Source organism: Struthio camelus, chromosome 6 (assembly GCF_040807025.1).
Source record: "Struthio camelus isolate bStrCam1 chromosome 6, bStrCam1.hap1, whole genome shotgun sequence".
Classification (NCBI taxonomy): Eukaryota; Metazoa; Chordata; class Aves; order Struthioniformes; family Struthionidae; genus Struthio; species Struthio camelus.
This window is the reverse complement of record NC_090947.1, coordinates 37,117,949-37,141,057: the sequence shown is the minus strand read 5'-3', so window position 1 is coordinate 37,141,057 and position 23,109 is coordinate 37,117,949. Positions and strand designations below refer to the sequence as shown.

Below are 23,109 nucleotides of genomic sequence, written 5' to 3'. Positions count from 1 at the left end.
TAAGCCCCAGTTGCCCTTCAGCTGTGGGGAGGGGAAGGTTAATGCCAGTCAGGTGAAAGAGGTGACTCTACCCAGACCAGCTGTGGCCTAGGGTTTAAGTGGATGGACAGACTGCTGCTGCTGCTGTGTGTCCCTGGTGAGGCTAAAAGCCTGGGAGGAAGTGCAGCCAGGGCTAGGGAGGGTGAGAGGATGAGGTTGTGAAAAACAGAGCCAAGGAAAGGGAACATCCTCTACAGGCAGAAATAACTGGATAAGGGCAAGCAAAAAAAGGAGGGGGGGGGAAAAAAAGGATGTGAGGGCTTTTAGTTGGCTCTGCAGACTCAGCAGACAGGCAGTGCAGGCTTTCTCATAAGGCCAGGAGAAAGGTGTTTCCCTCACTTGCTGCCTGGTCTGTGTGCTGTTCTGGGTACGTATCCTGGAGCAGTGATGTCTGTCAGTTCAGAAAACATGCAAATGTGGTTATTTCCTCTTACAGACTTTAAATGCATGGTAGGAGCTTGTTTGACCTGGAAGAGTGTAGAATAGCCTGCCCTTCTGTGTGTGAGGTGGGAGAAGGTGTGAGCTCGGGGGCTGTCTCGGGTGGGTGCTGTTGGCTGCTCTCAGCTGCCTTTCTCTCCTGTTTGTCATTGCCAAAGAAGCTCAGCAGTCAGAGCAGCTTCATTTCTCACCCATTTACTGTTCAGAAAACCCAAACGAAATAATCTGTATGTGGAAAGGTATGTCTTTGAAAGCTTACACAGCATAGCTGGAGGTGCCTTCCTGTATCTTAGCCCTCACCATGGGATAAAGCACCTGAGGCTTGAAAGGGCTGCCCGTCGCAGAGCTGCCCCGGCCTCCATCCGCTCGGCCTTCAGAAAGGCGAGTGATCAAAGAGCGTCTTTGCTGTGTACTTACAAGATTAACCAACCCGGGATCCCTGGAGCAAATAGGAGTGAGTCTAAATAATCTCTCGTCTTTCTTGGCGAGTCCCTCCTGTACCTGGCTGTGCTGATGCACCATGGCAGTAGGTCCTGCAGCAGGGGAGACTGGCTCTTCTGCAGCCGTATCTTCAAGACAGGGCATGTATGGGGGAACCACATCCCGTGTTTACCTGGCGCTTAGGGGAAGCTTCTGCAGACCGTGTAGCGCTTGTATAGCATAACTCAACTTTGTAAGTAGGCTACAACTGCATCTTCGGTAAAGACCCACGCTTTTTTCTCGTAATGTCACAGCAATTTAATTTTGGGATGATAAAGGTGTGGATAATTGTGGCAGAGAAGCACTCACGCGTGCCAGATGGAGATAGAAAAAATTTGTTTTCCTGTGAGAGAAAGTTAAGTTCTTCTGAAACAGCTCTCTTACTGCTTTTCTAATTCTGTTAAGTTGTTAGATGCTTGGGTGGTGCTTTGGTCTAACATTATGCTAAGAATAGAAGCAATGCATCGCTACTGTTGACAAACCTAAATCTCATCTGACTAGTGTTAATAGGAGTTAAACATGTACGTACAGAGAGTATCCGTTTAAGTATATTAGTAGCTGCAGAAGCACTTGGTTAGCATTTGTTATAAGCTACGGTTTATTTTTTATGAGTAGTAGGGGAGCAGTTTACAGTTGAACTGCTGTATGGAGAAAGAAGAGCTGTTTGGTTTAGTGTGGAGTATTTTGAGCCTCAGGCAGTTTTGTAAATGTTTTCTATTACAAATAAGTTTAATAGCGTACATTAAAAAGGATGTGTATTTAAACCTTTATGGTCCATACCACTTTAGGTGGAATTACAGTAAATTGCTATGTTTCATTTCTATAATTATCATGTAAATTGCTAGTTGATGTTGTCCTGAAGTTTATGTTCAGCACATTTTAACACTAGTCATATTTTGGACAGCTTGTATAAGCTCCTTTTCATTTCCCTAAAAGACAATCAAATTTCATGTATACTTTAAAAAAAAAAAAAGGCATCTGTATTAAAAGGTGTAAGAATCATGCACCTTTGGATGACAACGTGAGCTACTGTGAGGGGTGGGATGGTGCTCGGCTCCCATGCTGTGATTATAAGTATGCACAGAGCACTTTTTCTGTCGATAATACTTCTAGAAATATATGATTGTGAAACATGGTCTTTTCCTTTTATTTTATTCTTTTCCATTCCTGTAGGAACTTGGAAGTAACAGCCCTCCGCAGAGGAACTGGAAGGGAATTGCTATTGCGCTGCTGGTGATTCTAGTTGTTTGTTCACTCATCACTATGTCTGTCATTCTTTTAACCCCAGGTAACCTACTTCTTTATTTTATCTTACTGAGGGTATATGATTCATGATGCAGTCATTAAAATGACATATAAATGTGAAAATATCTCTTGCCCTTAAGCATTTTTAACTTCTGGCTACTATAAATTTGGTGCCCGTAGTGACTCAGAGTTACCGGAGGCCTCGTGGAGCACAAGTATTTGGCTTTAGCAGTAGGTCCCAAGGCTTGTGCCGTCCTTGAGATGGCTGCAAGCAGTCCTTGTTAGCCTCAGCACGTGAGAGTTGAGTTTAAGATTTTTGTCTCCCAGCGTAATTTCAGATTCGGTGTTGAGCTAAGAGAAGGCCATGTGTCATATAAATCTAATATGGAGAATGAAACTTCTTGGTGAACTGGAAGCATATATCTTCCATACATACATGTGCAAGCTTCTTTTCTTTTCTTTCTCTCAAAAGCAAAGAGAGAGGAAACTTTTTAACAGTTCAATCCCCCTCCCCCCCAAAAAAAAGTGGGCAGTTAATGGAAAAAAAGCAATTGCACATAGAAAATTAATTATGCCTAATGCTTTCTTTATTCTAATAAATTTGATCTGCATGATTTTTCCAAAGATTTTATTGCTGGGGCAGCAACCATTTAACTACATCTAGAAACCTGAGAGAAGGAAACGCTGCACAAGCTGTAAAATGAATATTTATTTGATTTCTTCTTGTCAGATTTAAAGTTGTAATGAAAAGTACCTGATTGGAATGGTATATCTAGGTAATAAGTACTGGTCTGCAAATGTTCTGCCACGCAAATGCCTAGTCTATATAAACCAAAAGGGCAACTGAAGTGTTTTTTAGGCAAACAACAGTTCCAAATTATCTGGCCACCAGACAGAATCACCAAGGGAAGCTGGGTGGGTCTGTGCGTGAGAAAGTGCAGTAATGGCTTACCAGTGCCCTGGAAGGAAGGTGCTGGGAATGAATGGAAAAGGACCAGAAAGTTTACTGTCGGAGTAGAGAGTCTGTAGGCATACTACAGACTTCTCTGCTTCCCCTGTTTTGCAGAAATATCTGCTACATATGCATGGTGCTACCCAGGGAATGATAAAGAAATGATTATTTGCTTATTTCCACTTAGAAGATTTTGATAAAAATAAAATTGTGCTGCTCCAGTCTCAGTGTACAGGAGTTTCTCCAGGGGGTTATAAAAGACAAATGTGAGGGCAAATGGTGGCATGCACCGTGCACTTTGAGACAGAAGGCTATTGTTCTTTTCAAGGAGAGATTCCTTTGGTTTTAAGGCTTGTAAAATCTCAGAAGCATTATGCTGGAATTGACAATAATGAACATCAGTTCTGGCTCTTGTATCTAGATACCATTATTAATGATGGAAAAACGGAAATTGAAGTCCTTGAAGGCACTTGTGTAAAAAAGAATAAACAACCCAGAGAAATGTTAATTTTTTTTTTAATATGCTAAAAAAGCTCGGTTAATTAAAATATCTCTGGGGCTGCTGCAAAATCCAGAGAGCTTGCTTTGAAACTCTTATGTAAGCTGGGACCTACATTTGAGTTCAAGTCCTGCAAGTGAAAACTAGTTCTGTCAGCTCAGATGCTCTAAGGTATCCAAAAGAGAATGAAGAGTTTGGTATAATTAAGAGCACTTTTTTCAAAAGTGATCTACATCTGTAAAACTAGGGCTTTTTGCAGGTTGAGCAGTAAGGTTTTGGGGGGTATACTGTAGGATATCTACTTCACCTATCTGTGATCCTAGTCAGTGCTCTTTCCCCTTCGCTTTCATGATTGATTAATAGACTTTTGAAAGAAAATATTCTAATGCTCTGCTGGTTTTTTGGTGGGTGCGAAGCACTGCAGCTGAAGTTATGATGTCTAGTCTTCAAGGAGAGAAGAAAAGTCAGAGACAGTCTCATAGGTTTGGAAACTGGCTATTGGTGCTAGGGTGCTCCAAATCAATTGTTTAAAACATTTTTGTTTTTGCAGATTCTTCTCAAAACATGGCAGATATGAATTAAGATGGTCAATGCAGTAGTGAGAGTTATGTCGTATGTCTCCTTGGGGTAGTTCAGAGTGCATTACTTTTCATTTCCAATATTACTGTTTTGAGCATCGGGAGTTTGTTTCCCCGTTTAGTTCCGTCTCTGCTGACGGGTGCTTTTTAGACTTCACATCAATTCCCTTAAGCACTGTGCATCATGCTGCTTTTATTTTTTAGTGGGAATTTTGACACTTACAGGTGGTGGCCGGAGCTTAATCAGTCTTTATAAAGCATTTTAATGGAAGTTATATGAAGGCAAAAATGTATTTATTAATGCTAAGTCCAACAGAAATAATCACTTTTGCTTACAATTATTTTATTCCATTTTAGACAACAGGGTATATAAAACTGGGGTCCATGTACACTTTAACAGTGCCATTGGACTTCTTCAACTTTGAGCAACAACTTTCTTGGCTGTTCTAATAAGGCATCAACGCTTTTGTATGAGAAGCTTTTACAACAAAAAACTTCTGTGCAAGTTATATGCAAAAGTCTTCAAAGAGGCTTTCTTTTCAGTTGCTTCTGTTAAAGATACAAGCAATGTTAAAGCTAAATAGAAATTCTTGATGTCTATTTTTACTGTTTTTTTTCTCATTATCACATGAATTGTATCTTGAATATACAACACTACTTAAGAACTATTTTGAAGTAGGGGATGTAGCTTTATTGATATGAAATAAAATATTTGTGTCACGATTATGGTTGTGATCCTAGTAAGCAGTAGCAACAGCAGTAGTATTTTGGTCCCCTATATATTGCTTATCATCTGTGCTAATATTCAGGAGCTTTGCAGAGGAATTACTATTGTCAACATAGCGATGGAGAAATGGAAAAGACCATTTCAGTCGAATGATGGATCAGTGGGAGAGTTTGAATGTCCTCTCAACCCAGTCCCTCTTGCTGGGGCTCAGCAGCTCTCTGTGTGGGTTGAGGGAGGTCTTAAAAAAAAAAAAAAAAAAATTTGCATCCACCAAATCCAATTGGATACTCTGTGTTGTAGGAGGCTTGCGGACAAGTGTCCCCACCACTTTTCTACACAATTAGGTGAATGTATTGATAAAGTGAAGGGCAGGAGGACAGCAACAAATGAGATTACCTCTTGCTGGAGGCAGTAAAGGAGTGGAGTGTGGAAGAGCTTGGGGTTTCAGCGAAGGAGCCTGTCTATCCTTCCAGGATATAAATTACGAATCCAGTGATTTTTTTTTTTTTTTGTGTGTGTGTGTAAGATCTGGAGATGATTATGGGAAGAGTGTTCAAGAAGAAAGAATAAAAGCAGAAAATACCTTGGCAGTAAAACTGAAAGCAAAAGCATCTATGTTAAAAACGACCTAAGAAGAGCTTAAGAGTTGCCATTTTGGTGCAGCTATTTTGCCTCAGCGTTTAGGACTGCTCTCTTTGGGGGTGACAGTAGTTCTCACTTCAGGTTAACTTACACTTTGGAGAGGCCCAGCAGATTCTAACTCTATACATGGGACTCCTTTACTGATATATATATATATATATATATATATATATGTATTGCTGTCAGCATTTAAGCCGTGCATGCTGATGTATGGTAATTACTGTTGAGCAGGGCGGCATGTGAACTATGCAGCAAAACATAGTCAATTTTGCTCTCTCTTGATGCAAAGAAAATGGACAGCTTTGCAGAAAAATTCCTTAGGGAACTTTTAGGTCGGCCAAACTGACAGAAAATGCTTTTTGTGAAATTGCTTTGAATAAAATGGAGCTCCAGGAAGAGGATCCATTTGGATTGTGTCCAATGGATGAATGTTTTGTTCAGAACAGGGTTGGGACTCACCCCCTCACAGTGTGTCTCATGTCCCTTTTTAAATTAATAGAAAGGGAACCAGTGATGATTTTTACTGAAGTAGATATTTATTATCGACAAGATTTGAAGTTTTTGTTTAAAACTGCTTAGGCTCTGTGTAATCACTGGAAATTAGCAAACAACTTGATAGAACGCAGTAGACTATCAAAACTTGTTTTTCCTTTCTCATACAAACATGATAAAGATTATAATAATTCCCAGTAGCTTACACTCAGTTAACTACTGATGTTTTTCCACTTTTCAGACATTAAACATCAAGCTTTTATCCCAGTTTCTACTGTTAGCCTCTCCTCCTGCCCCCTAAGAAAGTCCAGTAAGGAGTCTGAGTTAATCATATGCTGTACCACATAATTATTAGTTTTATTTGCAAAGTTGGAAAGTAAATTTTGAGGGGTTTGGAATATATTTAACTACTCATATCCAAAAATAATATCCTATAAACTCATGAAAAGTAATGAGACTATTAATTTCTGCTTTTGTAGTCTTCTAGTTTGCTTAATACAAACTCATTTGTTGTTTTGAATAAACGTGCATCAGTTGTTGAACTGTTAAGCTGTTCATTTAAAGTACAATTAGGAAGTATAGCCATTAGTTTTTAACATCTGATTTTGTTTCTCTCTTGTAGTCTCTGTTCCTTTTCTATGCATAATTTATATAACTTCAGATTGAAATATAGAAACCCATGAAATAGTGTGAGGACATTTGAAGTATGATTCCTTCAAGGAATAATGCAATAAATTTTTAAATGGAAATGAAAGAGAGACTATTTTGTAATGTGATAATAAACATAAAGCAGAAAAAGGCAGTGTTTAAAAGTAGAGTGCTTACCAATTTGTTCTTATGCTCAAGAAAGATTCACCCATTACAGTGCTTTGAGAGCTAACATGTTAGGAAATTCGTCTTGCTATATGCAAACTAAAAGTACTATTTTAGATTCTTTTGCTGTCAAATCAATGTTTTGCTCAAAAATAATACAATATGTGATATTGACAGAGTAGAAAGCTGGTGTCAAAGATCACAAACACGATTCTACTCTGGTAATGGATTAGCGTTAGAAAAAAATTACTCTTCAAATGTATAGCAAAGTTGCTTGGAGATGCCCTTTTTTCAGCTTGCAGATGCTAACTACAAATTAAAAAGTTATTTTAAAATCCAGTTTATTTCAAGACTACCCGGCAGGCTGTGACTTGTAAGACAGAAGAACAAAGCAGATGTGCCTTTCTTTTCTGATATCCCTCCAATGCACAGTTCTAGGGAATTTTACTGAAATAGTTAATACAAAAAGAAAAACTAAAATGTCTTCAGGAGGACAATTTTTTGCAAAATAACAGCTTGTGTGAGCTTGATTGATAGTTGGCAAACTGGCAGGATATGAAGGGTCGTAATAAATGGAAGCAGAGCCTCAGGAGAGGTGAGAAGGGGAGTCCTTTCGGGATTGCGAACAGCATCAGGACCATGGTGTGTTGTATCAAAATAGGGGACAGGAAGCAGGGTAGAGCAAGTTTGTGGAGGATGGGGGAAAACAGGCAGATGATGCCGTGAAGTCAAGGAGTGTTTTGAAGACAGGAAATGTATTTGTGGAGCTGAGCAGAGTCTGTGTAACAACGCTTACCTTGAAGGTAAAAACTTGGTGTTTGGCGGGAGCAAGAGCTAACGAGGTCCCATGACGTGTAAGCAGAGGGATTAGGTATAAATCAAGAGAGGAAATATTACTCTTTATAAAGCGCTGATACGACTGCAAGTGGGATATTGTGTCCTATGCTGGACTAGGAGACTGAAAGAAAACCCCAAACTGGCAATTTTGATCCCCGGAAGGTAGGAAACTGGTTTAAAAAAAAAAAAAAACTTAAGGATTAGGACATTTGTTTTATGAGACCAGATTTGAACCCATCTGCATGCATAGGCATGGGAAGGTGAGGTGTAAGAGAAGTTGAGGAGCGTGAGTAGATGCTTCCCAGGGCTGTGGCGGCCGAGCAAATTGTGACAGCGAAACGCCATGTGGGAAGCTGCTGTGTTGGCCTCAGGTTAAGCCTTCATTTGTGAAGTGCGTTGAAGTTGCTCTTCAACGCGGCAAGAATGCACCTTTTTTTAATACTAAAAGAAGTGGCTGGAGCAGGGAGTGCTGACATTTAAAAGGACAAAAAAACCCGTGTTGGTGTTGATGCCTGTATGCTTTCAGAGACTTTCAGCCTCTACTTTTGAAACCTGGCTGAATAAAGACGAGTAGCTAAACTATGATTGACTTTACTCACTGTGAAGAGGTCACGTTTTCATCTAAAATACATTGCAGGATATGACCTTTACAAAGCACTTAAAATTTTAAGTTCTGTTTAAAAACGTACTGGTAACGTATTGGGTAAACATAAAGGTGACAAGAGTGGTCCTTGGCTGCTGGGATTCAAGATGCTCTTTTTTGTGTGCCTATCATCAACGGAGCTATTTAATATTAGCAATTGGAAAAGACAAAATTTGACACTAACAAAAAGGCCCGACTCAGAAGATCCTTCTTGAGCGCCTGTTAGGTGGGAAGGGAAGAACCCCAGAACAGGGAAATACTGCTGTAACCTCCCGAAATCCTGGCCTAAGGTCAATAAAATGATGAAAAGAGCTGACTGGGCAAATAGATGCCCACTTTTACTAGAGCACAAGCAACATATAAGACATCTTTTAGCAACTGCTGTTCTGCTAAATAGCCTAAAGCAGTTAGGTTAGGTGCGTAGGGGCGGTATATGAATATTCATCAGAAAATGTGTATTTTTGACAGCAAATTGTGGCTTTGCTTTAATAGTGCCTCTCCTTTCACGCATTGGTGTGGCAGTTCACCTACTGAGATCTCCACTACTTATTATTTATTTAACCTTGTAGCACAAGAGAAGCAGAATTTGAAGCTCCATATTGGCTAACATTTAGAAGCACAATGATCCAAATTATTAAGCCAAATGCTACACTGTGCTTATCACTACAGAGCAAGCATAGACTATAAAATATGTATATGGAATATACATATATATTTAACTTCTAATGTGCAGAAGGTAAGATTTGTTGTAAATTGATTACTTGAAGGAGTATTTTACCTGTTTTCTATCTGTCTGAGGTGATCAGTCTGGCCTTCTTCCTGTGGCTGTCAGGAAATAGTTGTATTGGTTTGAAGTACAACTTTCTGTTCGTGGACAAGAGCTCTGGGAGTGGGGAGCTGCTGCCGCTCTGCTACCAGCATGGGAAATAGCCAAGCGCTTTGTGCTTTGGCTGTCCTGTCCGTGGGCTACCAGCGCTCTCTTTTTTTTTTAAGGCTTTACTGAAGAAAAGTGAGAATTTTTCTTCTAGTGAAAAAATAAGAGTAGGCTATTATTACTGATTTCAGCAGGACCTTTCAACTATTTAATCCGATTCTGTAATCGCGATGTTTTGCAAACTACGCTGAATATATTGTTTTAGTAACTATCTGAAATGGTCCCCTTTTATTTTAGATGAGCTTGCAAATTCATCAGAAACCAGATTGTCCTTGGAAGATCTCTTCAGGAAAGAGTTTATAGTTCATAACCCGGAAGCTAAATGGATTAATGGTAAGTGTATAATATCTCACAGAGTTTGAAAGTCGGTTGTCATTTTGAGTCTCGCACGTTGAATTTTGAGTGTCACTATGCAGGCATTGAGAAGGAATCAGTTAAAACCTCAGACTCTCTTGAAATTGGCCAGCGTCCTGGTTTTATTTGTAGTTCTGAATCATGTCTGTTTCATTAATTTTTTAACTGATTTTCTAATTTTAAAGCCTTGTCTAGTAGAAACCCACTAAAATTTTCTGTTTATGCTGCTGACTGAGTTGGAGGCAGTGATGAAAAATCTGGATGTTGTTTTTAAGTTTGCAAAAAGATCAGTTCAGAAAATTAAATGAAGTTATTCTTTTAATATCTGCACTTCAGGATTTGCAAGGTGGTTCTGATGCTTCACATCTGGAATGGATTCTTAAATATTTCAAGCTATTTCAGTATACTTGTACAGCTCTCAGTCATTTCCTGAAGCCTACAAATTGTATCTAAGGCTCTGTTTTATTAAATGATTTATAAGTGATATGCAAATTCCTAATGAATAATGCTCACTTTTAATGTTTAAAAAAAGGTTTTTTCAACTCCTTTTCTCTTGATGAAATGGGTTATTCACATTCTTTTTCTGAGCAAGAAGTGTACAGATAGCACAGTAGTGACCATCAGTTTCATGTCATTACAGTTGGATGCGTGTTTTTGTGTGTTATTCCAGGTGGCATGATCAGAGGAATAACAACAGGCTTTGTGCAAAATCGTGTATTGTTAAGGAATGTTCTGTGGAAGGCAGGAGTCTGGGACTCTGACTGTGTATGTAAATTCAGAATAACTTTGCAGGGGGAATAATGATTCAATTATACTAATCAACTTTGGCATTCAGTGATCATTGGAAATGGTTTTCATTTGTAGGAAGCTATATGTTTTAATTAGATTGTTGCTTTATGATACACTCTACAGAATGAAAGGGGCATAACCAGGGTATGAGCATTTCAAATGAGAATAAAAAGGGTGAAACATAGCAGTCTCTTTTTTTTTTTTTCCAGTAAAATTTTCGTTATATTTTATTTGTTGGTGGGTCCTAGTTTGTTGCATCTTCATTTATGGGTTGGCTAGAATAAGTACAGTACTGTCACTCTTCTAGAGCATCTGTGTTCATAACGGTGCAAGGATTCCCAAACTGCCCAGCTATTGGACAGGCGATGGCAAGCTCACAAAACAAAAGAAACCAGGGTTTTGAAGGCCAGAAAAACAAATGCACGCTAGTAGTTCTATCTACTCCTTTACTCCTACTCCTTTATTTGAACCTGGAAGTAAATCCACAGTAAATAATAAATTTTCTAGGTTGGCAGTTAAATAAAACAAGTTTTGGTCAGCTAAAAATATGATTCTTTGTTTGCTTTGGGGGGCAAAAAGGAAAGAAAGAGGCAAATGTGAAAATTTGTTTTTTATTTGACACACAACATTCTGTGAGCCCTGAAGCAAACCGTTTTGGTTTTAATGGCTGTAAAAGAAGAATGAAGAGCCCTAGTAACAAAAATAAGAATAGCAAAAGTGCTAACTTGTCTGTTATCCAACCGTGTAATGGTTAGGGAGGGGAAAGCTCAATTCAATTTCCTACCACTGCCTTTCCCGCAGTGGCCGTGCAGTCCCTGCGGTGCTGTTGGCTTCGTCTTTGGACTGGGTTCCCTTTGGAATCAGTGCAAAAACTCTGAGTTTCTGGTTAAAATCAGAACAATGCAACTGCCAAGAATAACACTTTTCTGTGCTCAGCAGAAACTACTTTTCCATTTAAGACTATTTGGCTAATTAAATTCTAAAGTAGTTTTTAATGAATTTGTTGTTATCTGCTAAATGCACAGTTCAGCAATTGCCTTTGTCTCTGCCCCACATGAAAAATACAGATCCTAATTGTTCAGTAAAGTTACAGTGGACCCAGTATTGTCAATAAAAGCGTTCACTAGAGGCAGGCAGGTACGTACTGGAAGAAGATCCTTATGGAAGTTGTATATAATATACACCCTACTCAAAAATTAGGTTAGATTGCTCCTCTAGGAACCCTGGTGGGCATTAATAGAATGGGTAGAATATTCTATGTGTAGAAATATTTAAAATTTTAAAAACCAGGATGACCTAACTTCCTAACGGGCTATGGATTGACTTCAAGTTCTGTTAAATATAGTGTCGTATAAAACATGCACTTTATTGTATTTTTGAACTCTCTCTTATGGTCTGTGATAAGATAAAGATAAATTATTTCTACTAATTTTGCAGTTGTGTTAAAAAGAAACATAGAATTTACTGATAAACACCTGCTTTTGGTGGGTTTTTTTGTGACTCTCAAAATCCATCTTAAGAAGCTCCATGATGGAAGATAATTACCTTCCACAATGGAAGATAATTTTACTAGTATCATTTGGAAAACAGTTTGTGGGCAATCTTCTTTAAAGCTGTGACATCATACGGTTCTTAACTCTTCTATCTATTGGAAATAATATTAGAAATATTATATGATAAAGATAGGTGCTCTGTTTTGCCATCACTATGGTTGTGCTAATATTCTGTGTTTCTTCAGTGCTGTTTTTCTCAGCCAGTGTGAATACCAGTAAGCAGGTGTTTCCTGCATTTGTTTGCCAAAGTAGTGACTAAGTCTAGCTAAGTGATAAGCAAGAAGGAAAGAATGGATTTTTTTTTCCTCATTAGAATATTTTGGGGGGGGGAATTGAAGAAAAAATTTGGGACTACTTCTAGATTTTACTGATTGTTTAGCATTTCTGATGAATGAAGAATTTTGCATAGAGGTGTTTTCTGTATTTTCTTTAAAAATCCCCAATGTAATCAATGAGATCAGTATCTTAAATAAATAAACCAAAACAAGAGGAGTCTTACCAAGTAGCATATCTGTCTTCTGCTTCTAGTCTTAGTCTTAAGACTTAGGGTAAGATTATATTTTATTTCCTGGTATGGTAACATTGCCATGGTGGCTTTATATGCATGGAGAGTGAAATACATAACTTAATATTCAGCATTCGTCATTGTGGAGCTGTAGGGGGGCATTTGGCACTTTCTTTGGATATTGGCAGGGGTAAGTTCCTCCTGGACTTTGCACAGGAAGATTTTTGTGGAAAACGAGTAGGTACTTACTGCTGCTCTTTATTCCTCTTGGGACAGAATAATTTGTATCCATCTGAAAGTTTTATCATCTTGACCTCCTAGGGAAGAACAGGCATAGAAATTGAAAAAGTGGTTCCTGCTGTAAGCAGTATCTGCAGTGGCTAGGTTAGATTTCATAGAAAAATGTCCAATCTTGATTCAAGGATTTCAAATGCTGGATGAATTACTGTGTTCTTAGCTAAGGTCTAATGTTTAATTGCGCCTATTTAAAAATGCTTTCCATGTTGATGTATGAAAAATTTGTCTAGCGCTTGTTTGGAAATCGGAGCTCTCCACTGCAGAAATTGTCCTGATGTAGATACTCAGAGTGCTTTCATAGGTTTTAGTCTTAGATAAGAAAAGGTCTTAAAAAACCCCAAGTATTTACATTCCATTTCCTCTTCTGCTTGAAACTGAGTCTGCAATTTTTTCTTGCCGCTAAAGTTAATTGTGCAAACATTTAAAGCTGCATAGGGAGCACTGTTCTTTACCCTGTTTGTTTCTCATGAGATAATCAGCTGTTACAAAAAATGAAAAAAAGAACCATAGATCTGAAAGTGAGGAAATGTTTTCACATTGATTGTAATTTTAAGATGTACATATGCAAATATCCTTTATGGATTTCTGTCCTTCTGTTAAGAACTTACAAAGAAAAGAAATGCCTTCCCTACCATCTTATTTCCCTAATTCTTACTACCCATGACATTTTTAGCACTAGGAATGCCTGCATATTTGTACATCCTCCTGGTTCTTTCCTGCTCTGCAGATGATGGCTGGTGTTTTGCCTGAAAATAACCACTCAATAGTTGACTAAGCTTTTTTTTTTCCCAATTATAAATCTGATCACTTCAACTATATTTGAAAAGGCACCATGGAAAGCATACACAACCATCAGTTCAGTCAGTGTTATCTGACAGAATACATGAAAGCATTCCAGTTGCTTGGCATAGTTTTGAAGATTTTAAATGAGAGTACATCTTCCCTTAGCGTTATTGATCATTTTTTTTTTTTTTTAAGAAGTGAAAATTTAAAATGCTGTGAGTGACTAATAAAAACACGCTGCTACTGAAAAGGACTTCACATTAGATAACAAAACCAGCTTGGTTTACTAAGGTCTAACACCAGCACTGTGATGTAGTTTAAAATACATAATTAAATTTAAGAAAGCACTGTAGTTAAACTTTCCCTATACTTTCCATTGCTGCCCTCCCCTCCACCCCCCAGAAAAGTTAAAAGGCTTATTTACCATCATACTACTTTTTGCCTTAGATTTTAAGTATTTTGAAACAGGCGCCATTCTCTGCTTCAGGTCTGGCATTGCATCTTGTCTCGTGATTGCAGGTTTCTCCTAGGTGCTAGCAGAGTACGTTTAAAGGAAGGAGCTGGTATGTGATATATTTCTGCATGTTTTTAAACTAGCTGTATCAATGTCAACTACTATATAATCACTATATTAGTTGTTCATAAAGATTCATAGTGATGTCTGTAACGTCGCTTATCTGCCACCATCAGCAGTCTGCAGCAGGATCTTGGAACCATACGTAAGAATGTTTTCAGTATATTTTCTTCATTTCTGTTAAGAAGTTACTTAAAAATACATACGCTGGTCTGTGAGCAATGGGTTTATGGGTCCAAAGGGTTTATAGTCTAATCTCTAGATCTTTGCTGGTGTCCTTACATCTCTTATTGTCATTAGGGACCTTGGCTATTAATTGGGTGGTATATAGGTATGGGATAGAAAGCACTGGCTCCTTGTTTGTGTTCCTTCTGGTTGCATGGGTCAGCGTGGTCATGATGCTTTTCTTATCCCTCCCTGCCATTAGCCCTGTTAATCTTGGTGGCCTGCTGGGGCTGTGGCAGGGCCCTGCGCCCCAGCAGAAGTGGGGCAGGAGGCAGCTGGGCAGCCGGCGTTCCCATCCGCTGCTCGTAGGTGGTGCAGAAAGCTATAAGAGATGGACAGGTTTGTCCTTCCATGTTAGCTTTGCAAACGCTCTTCTCTGACTAACCGAGAGGAATTAAAATGTGCCATTTGGATATGAGATTTCTGGAGAAAACATCTCCTCATACCTCTTTTACTGCAAAGCCTAGTGTTTGAAATGCAGCTTCTCAGCTGCTTACCCAGTGTAAATACCCAGGTTATGCCTGCAGTCTCAGCAGGAATAAAAAAAGGTGTTGGGAATAGAAAACCTGTTCAGAATTAATTTCTAAAGCAAATCATTTTCCATACACGTTTTCACGGCAGAGGCGCTCCAGTACTTTCCTTTAGGTTTTTTAATGTTTCTTTAATGATAGGCCATTCCATTCCAAGTCAGAAATACTTTCCCTTTGCTTTGCGAGCAGGATCAAGGTTTTGGTGTGTTTGGGTGTGTTCCACCTCACTCATGTGTTTTCTTGCCTTGACTTTGTTTTTACGTTGTTTTTGAATTTCCTGTAGTAGCCTCAGCAGAGGCATGATATTTTCCAGGTAATCTTTACTAGTTCTGACATGAAGATCCTTGCTTAGTTTCACAGGTCAATCTTATCACCATGGGGAAAGAAGAATGGGTGATGCTTACCCTTGGAAACAGTGAAATGAAAGGACTGGTTTCTGCAGTCTTCACCTTCCCCCCTTCACACTTTATTTTGCACACTTACTGTGTTGAACAGTGTAGTCTCTTTTCTATTTAAAGATTAAACGCTTGTGCTTTACAGATGAACAGGCACTTCACAGCAGTGTTTTGTAGACTGTATCGGCACAGTCGGATATTACCTGGCTGAAAAAATAGTACTGGTTCTCATTACCTCTTTAGTCTCCTTAAAGAGAGAGTGAGACAGTGGCTTCCCATACCTTTATTTGTGACTTGTCCCTAGCACCCCACTCTGGCTATAAACTACTGTCCTTATCACCCAGGGAGTCAAACATGTAGATGCTGGCCTTTGCTTGAGCTGATGCTGTGCTTGAGTCTGTTGGCTGTGGTCTACCCTGAAAAGTTAAATAGAAAGTGAGCCATGCAAGAAGATTGTTGGATTTGCTTTTTAAACTGCGACGCATAGAAATGAAAGTGGCTTGGGAAGCATGGCACATAGATTGCACGGTACAACATGCCAGTTCTGTGCAGGAAGCAGATTTAAGCCAGTTAGCACTTTTTAAAGGAAGCTTTTTCCCATGCCCATGAAGGAGATGTGGCCTGTACCAGAGATGAGCCTGCACCGTTCTTTGCCAATGGATACGGGTCAAGGGCAAGAAGTCAGTCGATCACTGAGCAGCACGGACTCTGCTCCAGAAACTTGCTGCTGAGCTGGAATCAATAAACAGACAAATCTCTCTATTTGAATTATATATCTATATATGTAGGTATTACTCTTGTAATTGATAATGGATGTTATTGAAAGTGAAGTCCCTTTCTTTCCTAAATGAAATGAGTCAGAAGTGGCCAGGCTGGAATGTAGCCATTGTGTACAAGTGCCTTCTCAGTATCGTAGGAGCTGAGTTTGGCATTCAGATATTTAGGCTTCGATATGATGCATTAATGTTCTGGCAAGGGCCTAGACAGAAATGGAGAGAGATGGTTGCCTGTTCTAGATACAGCTTTTGTTATTTCTCTGAACGTATGTGCGGAGTCTGGCACTGGGAGCCCGGCTGAGGGATGGTTGTCGTGTCTGTGGTTCAGTGTGAAGTTCATTTCTGAAGGCCGTGGAGGTGCTTGAACCTTGATCCCCTAGGTGGGGAAAAGCTGTGCATAGAGGAGCAAGTAAAAGATCCAAGATAGGTCTCCAGTCTTCGGAAGCTTTTAACTAAAACTCATCTTTCGTAAAACTCCAGCAGTCACGAGTTACTGCAAGAATTTTTGCCAACTCTTAAAGCTGTGGAAAATCCCCAGAAAATCTGAAAAGCCAGGCAGAGTGTCTACAGAGTGACTGAAGCCTCTGTCAGCATCTCCTGAATAGGAGAATACAAGTTTTATTTGGTATTGTTGCACTGATTTGTTAATCTAACTTACTAAAAATTAGAACTAGATTATAGTAAACTGGCATGAGATAGCAGAATGATTCAGTTATCTCATTAGGAAGTTAACTGTAGCAGTTGGGTGCTTATTTGCACTCATGCTGAAAACTTGGCTACAAGTCAGTTGTAGATGTGTAACTGGTCAGTCAGGCAAGGGATGGGGAGGTACCCACAGCTGGCCTTAGGCACTTTGTTCCTTTCTGTGTGCCTTGAGGCAGCAATTGTGGCATCTCCAACAATGGGCCATTTAGATTTAAGGAGAATGCTGATCTTTTTAACGTTTTTGTATTAGACTGAAGTTTATGTGCAGCAGTTTCTTGATTTAGTTTTCTCTGCATGTCTCTAGTTGCAAAAAGAGTTTATTCCTAAATACTCTAGATGCAGAAAGCATATAAAGCAGAAGATAGAGTAGGAGGTGTATAAAGCTACAAAAATATTAATGTGAACAGAAAATAGAAACTGAAAGGCATGGTTTTATATTCTAAGGAGGATTGCGAATGAGATGGCATGAGATTACTTGGTTTGCAGCTGTGTGTGAACTGATCTCCCACCTTAAAGGGATGGAGAAGATCCTTTTTTTGCTTAGATTTGGGGTTTTCACCTCATTTCTGTAGTGATTTATCATAGAACAAATGGTCTCTCATCAGTAACTCTTATCATAAAACAAATGTTTTCTTTCATGATGCAGAGACGCTTTTATGCTTCACGTTCAGACTCGTCCTTGGGAGTGAACCCTGCCAGTTCTGAGGCTGTGGTCTCTGCGGCCATGAGACGCTGGCAAAGTTGGCGGAAGAAAGTTCCCCTTTGGGGCAAGAGGCTGTGGGTTATGGTTCCTGCCATCCTCTAGTTCTCCACCCTGAAGACAAGCAATTGTAGAGCCTATTGCTCACAAAGGCACTCAGTGTTCCTCATTATAATTCTTTATTGTGTTGCAGCTGGTGAAATACACTTTTTCCTAGTTGTTTTTTTTTTTTTTACTCTAGACGGTATGCAGTCTAGTCTTTAGATAGTATTCCTTAGTGGCTATTTTTACTGAGCTTCCTCTCTGACCACACTATTACCATCTGCTGCATGCACAGTTCTTTTTTCTGCTCCCGTGTTATTGATGTCTCTAAGGGGCCTCATGACTTGCTTAAAAGTAGATCTTGGGTAATTTCTGCTCATATCAACGGTGTAGGGCCCCACTGCTGCATCGATACTGGTGCCAGTGTTAATGATTGTTAACAAGCATTAAACAGTGCTGTGTATTCAGGTCCATTAACTTGTGTCACCATTGCATTTTTGTAAATGACTTCTTAGTCCACCTCTTCAGAAATCTCCCTTCCTTCACTCATGTTCTTCTACACGAATGCAGCATCATATTAGAGGTGACCTCCACGCTGTCTTGTACCTCTCTTCTTCACTTGATCATTACCATTATTGACTGCAAAAGTTTTCCCTGGGCATTTGTTTTCTAACAAGTTTTCTGCTAGACACGTTATGCTTCCTCCACAGAGTACTTGAAATTTATTTTTCTAAAGAGTCTGTATTTCTTGTCACAACTTATTTCTATTTGTATTCACTGCGACATAGACTGATTCCATGCTCAGCGAAATCTGTGGGGATGGGGTAGAATCCACAACCTGGCACGTAATTTAGGAAATATGAAATCAGCTATTCCAACTTGTGGAAGATCAAACTACCTCTTGCTACCTTTAGCCAAAGATACAACTAATCATTGCAATCCTTCTTAAAATTTATGACCATATTGATTTTAGACTTATTCCGCAGCCCAAAGCATTAAGAATTTAACAAAGAGATCAATATACTTACTTACAAATGGTTTACACAGGCAGCAGTGTATCTGTCTTATGTATTGTATTTCAGAAGAGGTTAGCAGAGTGGTTTACATTTTCCAAGCAATCTTTATAGAGAACAACCTAATGTTCAAGGGGTAAGTACAGTAGTTCTGTACGTGAACCCCTAGGAAAGTGGACCATACACTTAATAAATCTTAGTTCTCTAGTTCATCCTTTTGGTTGAAGCAAAAGTCTCCCGAGCGTAGTACGCATATTAGTGTTACAACTCCAGTTACCATAGCATTGTCCATGAAAGAGGGAGACTTTCTTTTTCTTAGAACTAAATTTTTGACTAAGAAAGTAGCCTTTAATGTAAACAAATATAAACTGGATATACTACATCATTACTCTTAGGATACTACTCTTCAGGATACTACCCTTAGGATGCTTTCCTTTAGGCAAATATATTTGTTATATGGGAAAATCTGACTGGAGGACTGAGAGTATTGGGGCAATAACAGAGATGAATGGGGGCTGCTGAACAGGTCTGCAAATTCCTTCCAGAATGCCCCATTTTTCTCTATGCATTGACTTCAGAGGTAAATGTGTTCATACAGGTTTATATAGACATGAAGTTTTAGCTAGTTCAATAAGCTAAATAGTGCAACTGAAATTACTGTGTAGCTTCTACGTGAACATTTTCTCCAGGACTCTCGCGCCACTCCTCTTCACTCTTAACGGGAAAAGCAACACGTATTGATGTCAGATCTTGTTCATCCCCGTTACCTTATGCCTGTAGTTAAAATATAACTGAAAACTCAAGCATCTAAACTGGCTGTTCGCTGTGCATGTTTGTGCACACCTGTGTGCCTATCACCACGCTAAACAGGCATGCAAGGCAGGCATTGTATCCTTCCTTTTTTGTGGCCCCTTGCTGTGTTTTCCCTCGCTTATCATGACGGATCCTGAGCAGAAGGGGACCTGCGCCCCTGCTGGAGTGGAAATCCTTACCCCTGTGAGAGTTGGGCTCGTAGTGTCCTGTTAACTGCTGTTTTGGAAGCTGCTGCTTTATACGTGCACTTAGTTTTATGGTCCTCCTTCCAGGCTGGTTGACGGCAGCTCTAATCTGCTCCTCGACAACTGGATTGTGCGCGAAGGGGCGCCATGTGGGAGGGCGATACGCAGCCAGCCGCGGGTGCACGCAGCAACGCTGTTGGCTGACTTCTTTTTCAGTAAACTGTACGTTATTTAAAAAAGGTACCTTTAAAAAAAAAAATTAAATTTCTAGTCCTTACGTTTTGTCATCTGTTCCATTTTTCTTATATTGAGACACGGTAAAATCAGTGCTTTGTATACTGTTCTGTATTGCTCAAATGCTTATTGCTTGGCCCCGTAAAAATTACATTCATATCTATACACACACACACATGCATTTATTACACCTTTAGTCCTTTTTTCTTTACTCTCTTTTACTTCATTGTGTTGTGTATTTGATTTCTTTTTTTCTGTTCAAATGCCAGATTTCAGTGACGTTGAATTATATTTGCTGATCCTTCAGCTGTTTCCCTAGTCCGCTTTGCTTTCTGTGCGGTGCGTTCTCCTCCTTGAATGTATGAACTCATCTCCTACCGAGGAGAGTCAGATGCCCAGAGGTGACTACCAGCCTGAGGTTGTTTTTCATGTGAAAACGCAGTTGGTACTTGAAGAGTTTTGCTAGTTGTCTCTTTCTGTGTGATGCAAAAAGACTGTTTTTGTTGGTACGTTTGAGAAAGTGTTTGGGCAAGGCACGGGTGCGTGGCCCACTTTGAAGCTGGGAGTTGTGCCTTGCAGCCGCGATTATGTCTTTATCTAGGCATGTGCTAAGTGCAATGAGAACAAAATTGCCATGAACTTTAGATGGCTACATTTCTGACGATCTGACTTAATTACATTTTTAATTTATTGTTGCAGAAATCGAATGTGGCCCACATACTGTTTGTACAAGGCAGTGTAGTTCTGATGAACCAGAGGCAACTGATGTTTGTTTGTTTATCTAATATGACAAAGTTTCCAGGCAATTTGTGTGAGATATTTGCCAACTAGTAATCATTATAGCAACCGTGTATCTCTTTGCCAAATCAGTAAACATAGATTGATTTTGATCCATTAATAAGGCTATACAAACCCATAGCCTCTCTAGTGAGATAATTAAATTCTAGGCACTTTATTAAAATAAAATCACTAAAACATGGAACTGAGAAAAACAATCAGATTTTTGCCTGAATTTAAATATTAGCTTTCCATGTTGAGGGAGCTTCAGTTTTATCCATTTTTTTGCTTATATTTTCCATGGTATTTTTTTCGTGTACAACCCTCCAGGAAAAAAAGGAAATCTTTAGTTTTGAGATGGTTTTTATCCATAGTTGACAACCTACTCGTTGATGGATGAAGACCATCTTATTTTACAAGTGCTTTAAAGGGAAACGTAGAGTGCATTTTCTGTGCTTACAGCCTACTTCAAGCATATGGCTGACCAGCTTTCTCCTGCATTTGGAATACTGATTTTTTTTTTTTTAAATGCTGTAGCCAGAGCTACTTGGAAACGTAAAATTTACTGTAGATCTGTGAATTGGAATTCAAAAGTAAAAATTGAAAGTACTTGAAAGCGTAAAAATATGGTTGTGAAAAGCCAGGAGTCAGCCAGGCGCCTCACTGTAAGTCATAGTAAAGTGAACATCAAGCAGATAAGTTAGTTTGTTTTATCGCAGGGTGAGGTATTATATGGGAATTAGTAATAACAGCTTCAAAAGTAATAGTTGTTGGCCCTATCCTGGAGCAGCCATCGAGAAGACAGCTAAGACTTGTCTGCTGAAATGTGTCTGTTATATATGAATTATCATTACAGAATTATATATAGGTATTTATTGTGGAGATCTGGAGTGAGACAGCTCCTCTCTAAGGGTCGCTGGGCAGCTGTCAGATGTTGCTGACTTTCCAGGTACTAGTGGCATGCGTGAGAGTCCGAGTGGCAAATATGGTTGGCTGAAGGTATTTTCATTGGAAAACTTTTCTAATTTTTTTCTTACAGTTTTACTTTTGTAAGAAAGATGATTTCTATGGAAGCTTCGTGGAAAAGTTTTAAATGGTTCGCTTCAGCTTTCTCATGTTTTGGATAATGGTTTCTTTTTTTTAAATGCTGAAATCCTCTCTTTAGTACAGTGACTTCATTTTGACATTTCCCTCTTGTTATAGTAAAGTTTATATTACTTGTGAGCGGTGTTTTATAAATACCAAAATGCCCTGTTTTGGCATTAAGAGAGTATGCCAAAATATGCCTCAATATTGTAAAGCAAGTATTTCAATACATACTTTTTGAAATTCTGAGGAAAATAAATGGAAGTTTTTCAGTTTATCCTAATTTGGAATAGAAAGGCATGCAATGACCATTATTGTATTTTCTGATCCTCTCTATGCAAGTTAGAGAAGGAGGTGCTAAACCATATTATAATTTACTAAAGGCTCCATCTGGTTTGTTTTCACTTGAGGAGAAGACTTTCCAGAGGTGTTCTCAGGAAAACAGCGTTGTAAGTAGCCTGACTTCCCCTGGCCGCTTTGTGAGAGTTTCTGGACGCCACGTGGAAGACAATGAGTCACTTTGTCGAAAAATACGAATTAGGCCAGAATAAGAAACGGGATCTGATCCGTGAGGTTGCCCTTCCCCAGATCCTTTACTTAGGAAAAATGTCTCTTTCTTTTTTCATTTTGAGGGTGGTTAGCCTTCCTGAAACACTTGTGCCAGGAAAAGGGGATAAACGTGTTTGTGTTGGTCACAGCCAAGGAGTCGGTCGTGGCCCGCGCGCACCCTCAGGGGAGAAGGGATGTTACTACTGCTGTGTCAAAGTATCTGCTGAAATGAAGAAAGAAAATATGAATTTGTTTTTGTTTCAGAAATGCCATCAGTTCACCATCTTAATAAATAACATGAGTAACTGCAGGTTCAGTTTAGGTAATCTAGATGTCTGCCAGCAAACTGCTTTTGGTACAAAATCTTGATTCTTACCTAGGAGAGTATTAAATGAAGGACCATAGACAAAAATCATCTGATCACATCTTCATCAGAACAGCAGTGAAAAGTTACTTCAGTAATGGGAATTTTAAAAGCACTTTGAAATGATAACCTTTAATTATAAGGGTAATTATTTTTATTGCATTTTACGATGTATTTTTCTAACATAATAGCAAACTGGCTTCTTGCATTCAGTCTTTCCAGTGAAGGAAAAATCTTTTCTGAGTGCGTAATTTGAATTTAAATGAATGCAAACCTTTGTACTCAGCTTGCATAGCGTGAGGGTGATAACTTAAGCAAAATACAGCTTTGTGACACACTGATTACTTTCATAAAGATAGAAGTATATTCTCCCTTTGAGTGTGTCTAACTTCCATTAGTGCTAATGGGAGTTATGCATTTGTGCTTTGAAGAGTCTGCACTCCAATTAATTATAACACTTTAAAGAAAATGTGAGATGTTATTAAAGGTAGAGATTCCATGGTGTTTAAATGTGTTTTTTTTTTTCCCTTGAATTTCTGTC

The 23,109-nt window shown here is 39.0% G+C and overlaps 1 protein-coding gene across 3 annotated transcripts in view; it reads left to right on the top strand.

Moving 5' to 3' along the window:
- Positions 1 to 23,109, top strand: part of DPP10 (dipeptidyl peptidase like 10) — a 552,866-nt gene that overhangs the window by 321,506 nt on the left and 208,251 nt on the right. For all 3 annotated transcript variants that reach the window (XM_068949176.1, XM_068949174.1, XM_068949175.1), the window contains exons 2-3: positions 2,131 to 2,245; positions 9,557 to 9,652. In XM_068949176.1, coding sequence (XP_068805277.1) covers positions 2,221 to 2,245; positions 9,557 to 9,652 — 121 coding nt within the window. In that variant the 5' untranslated portion in view covers positions 2,131 to 2,220. The remainder of the gene's footprint in view (positions 1 to 2,130; positions 2,246 to 9,556; positions 9,653 to 23,109) is intronic.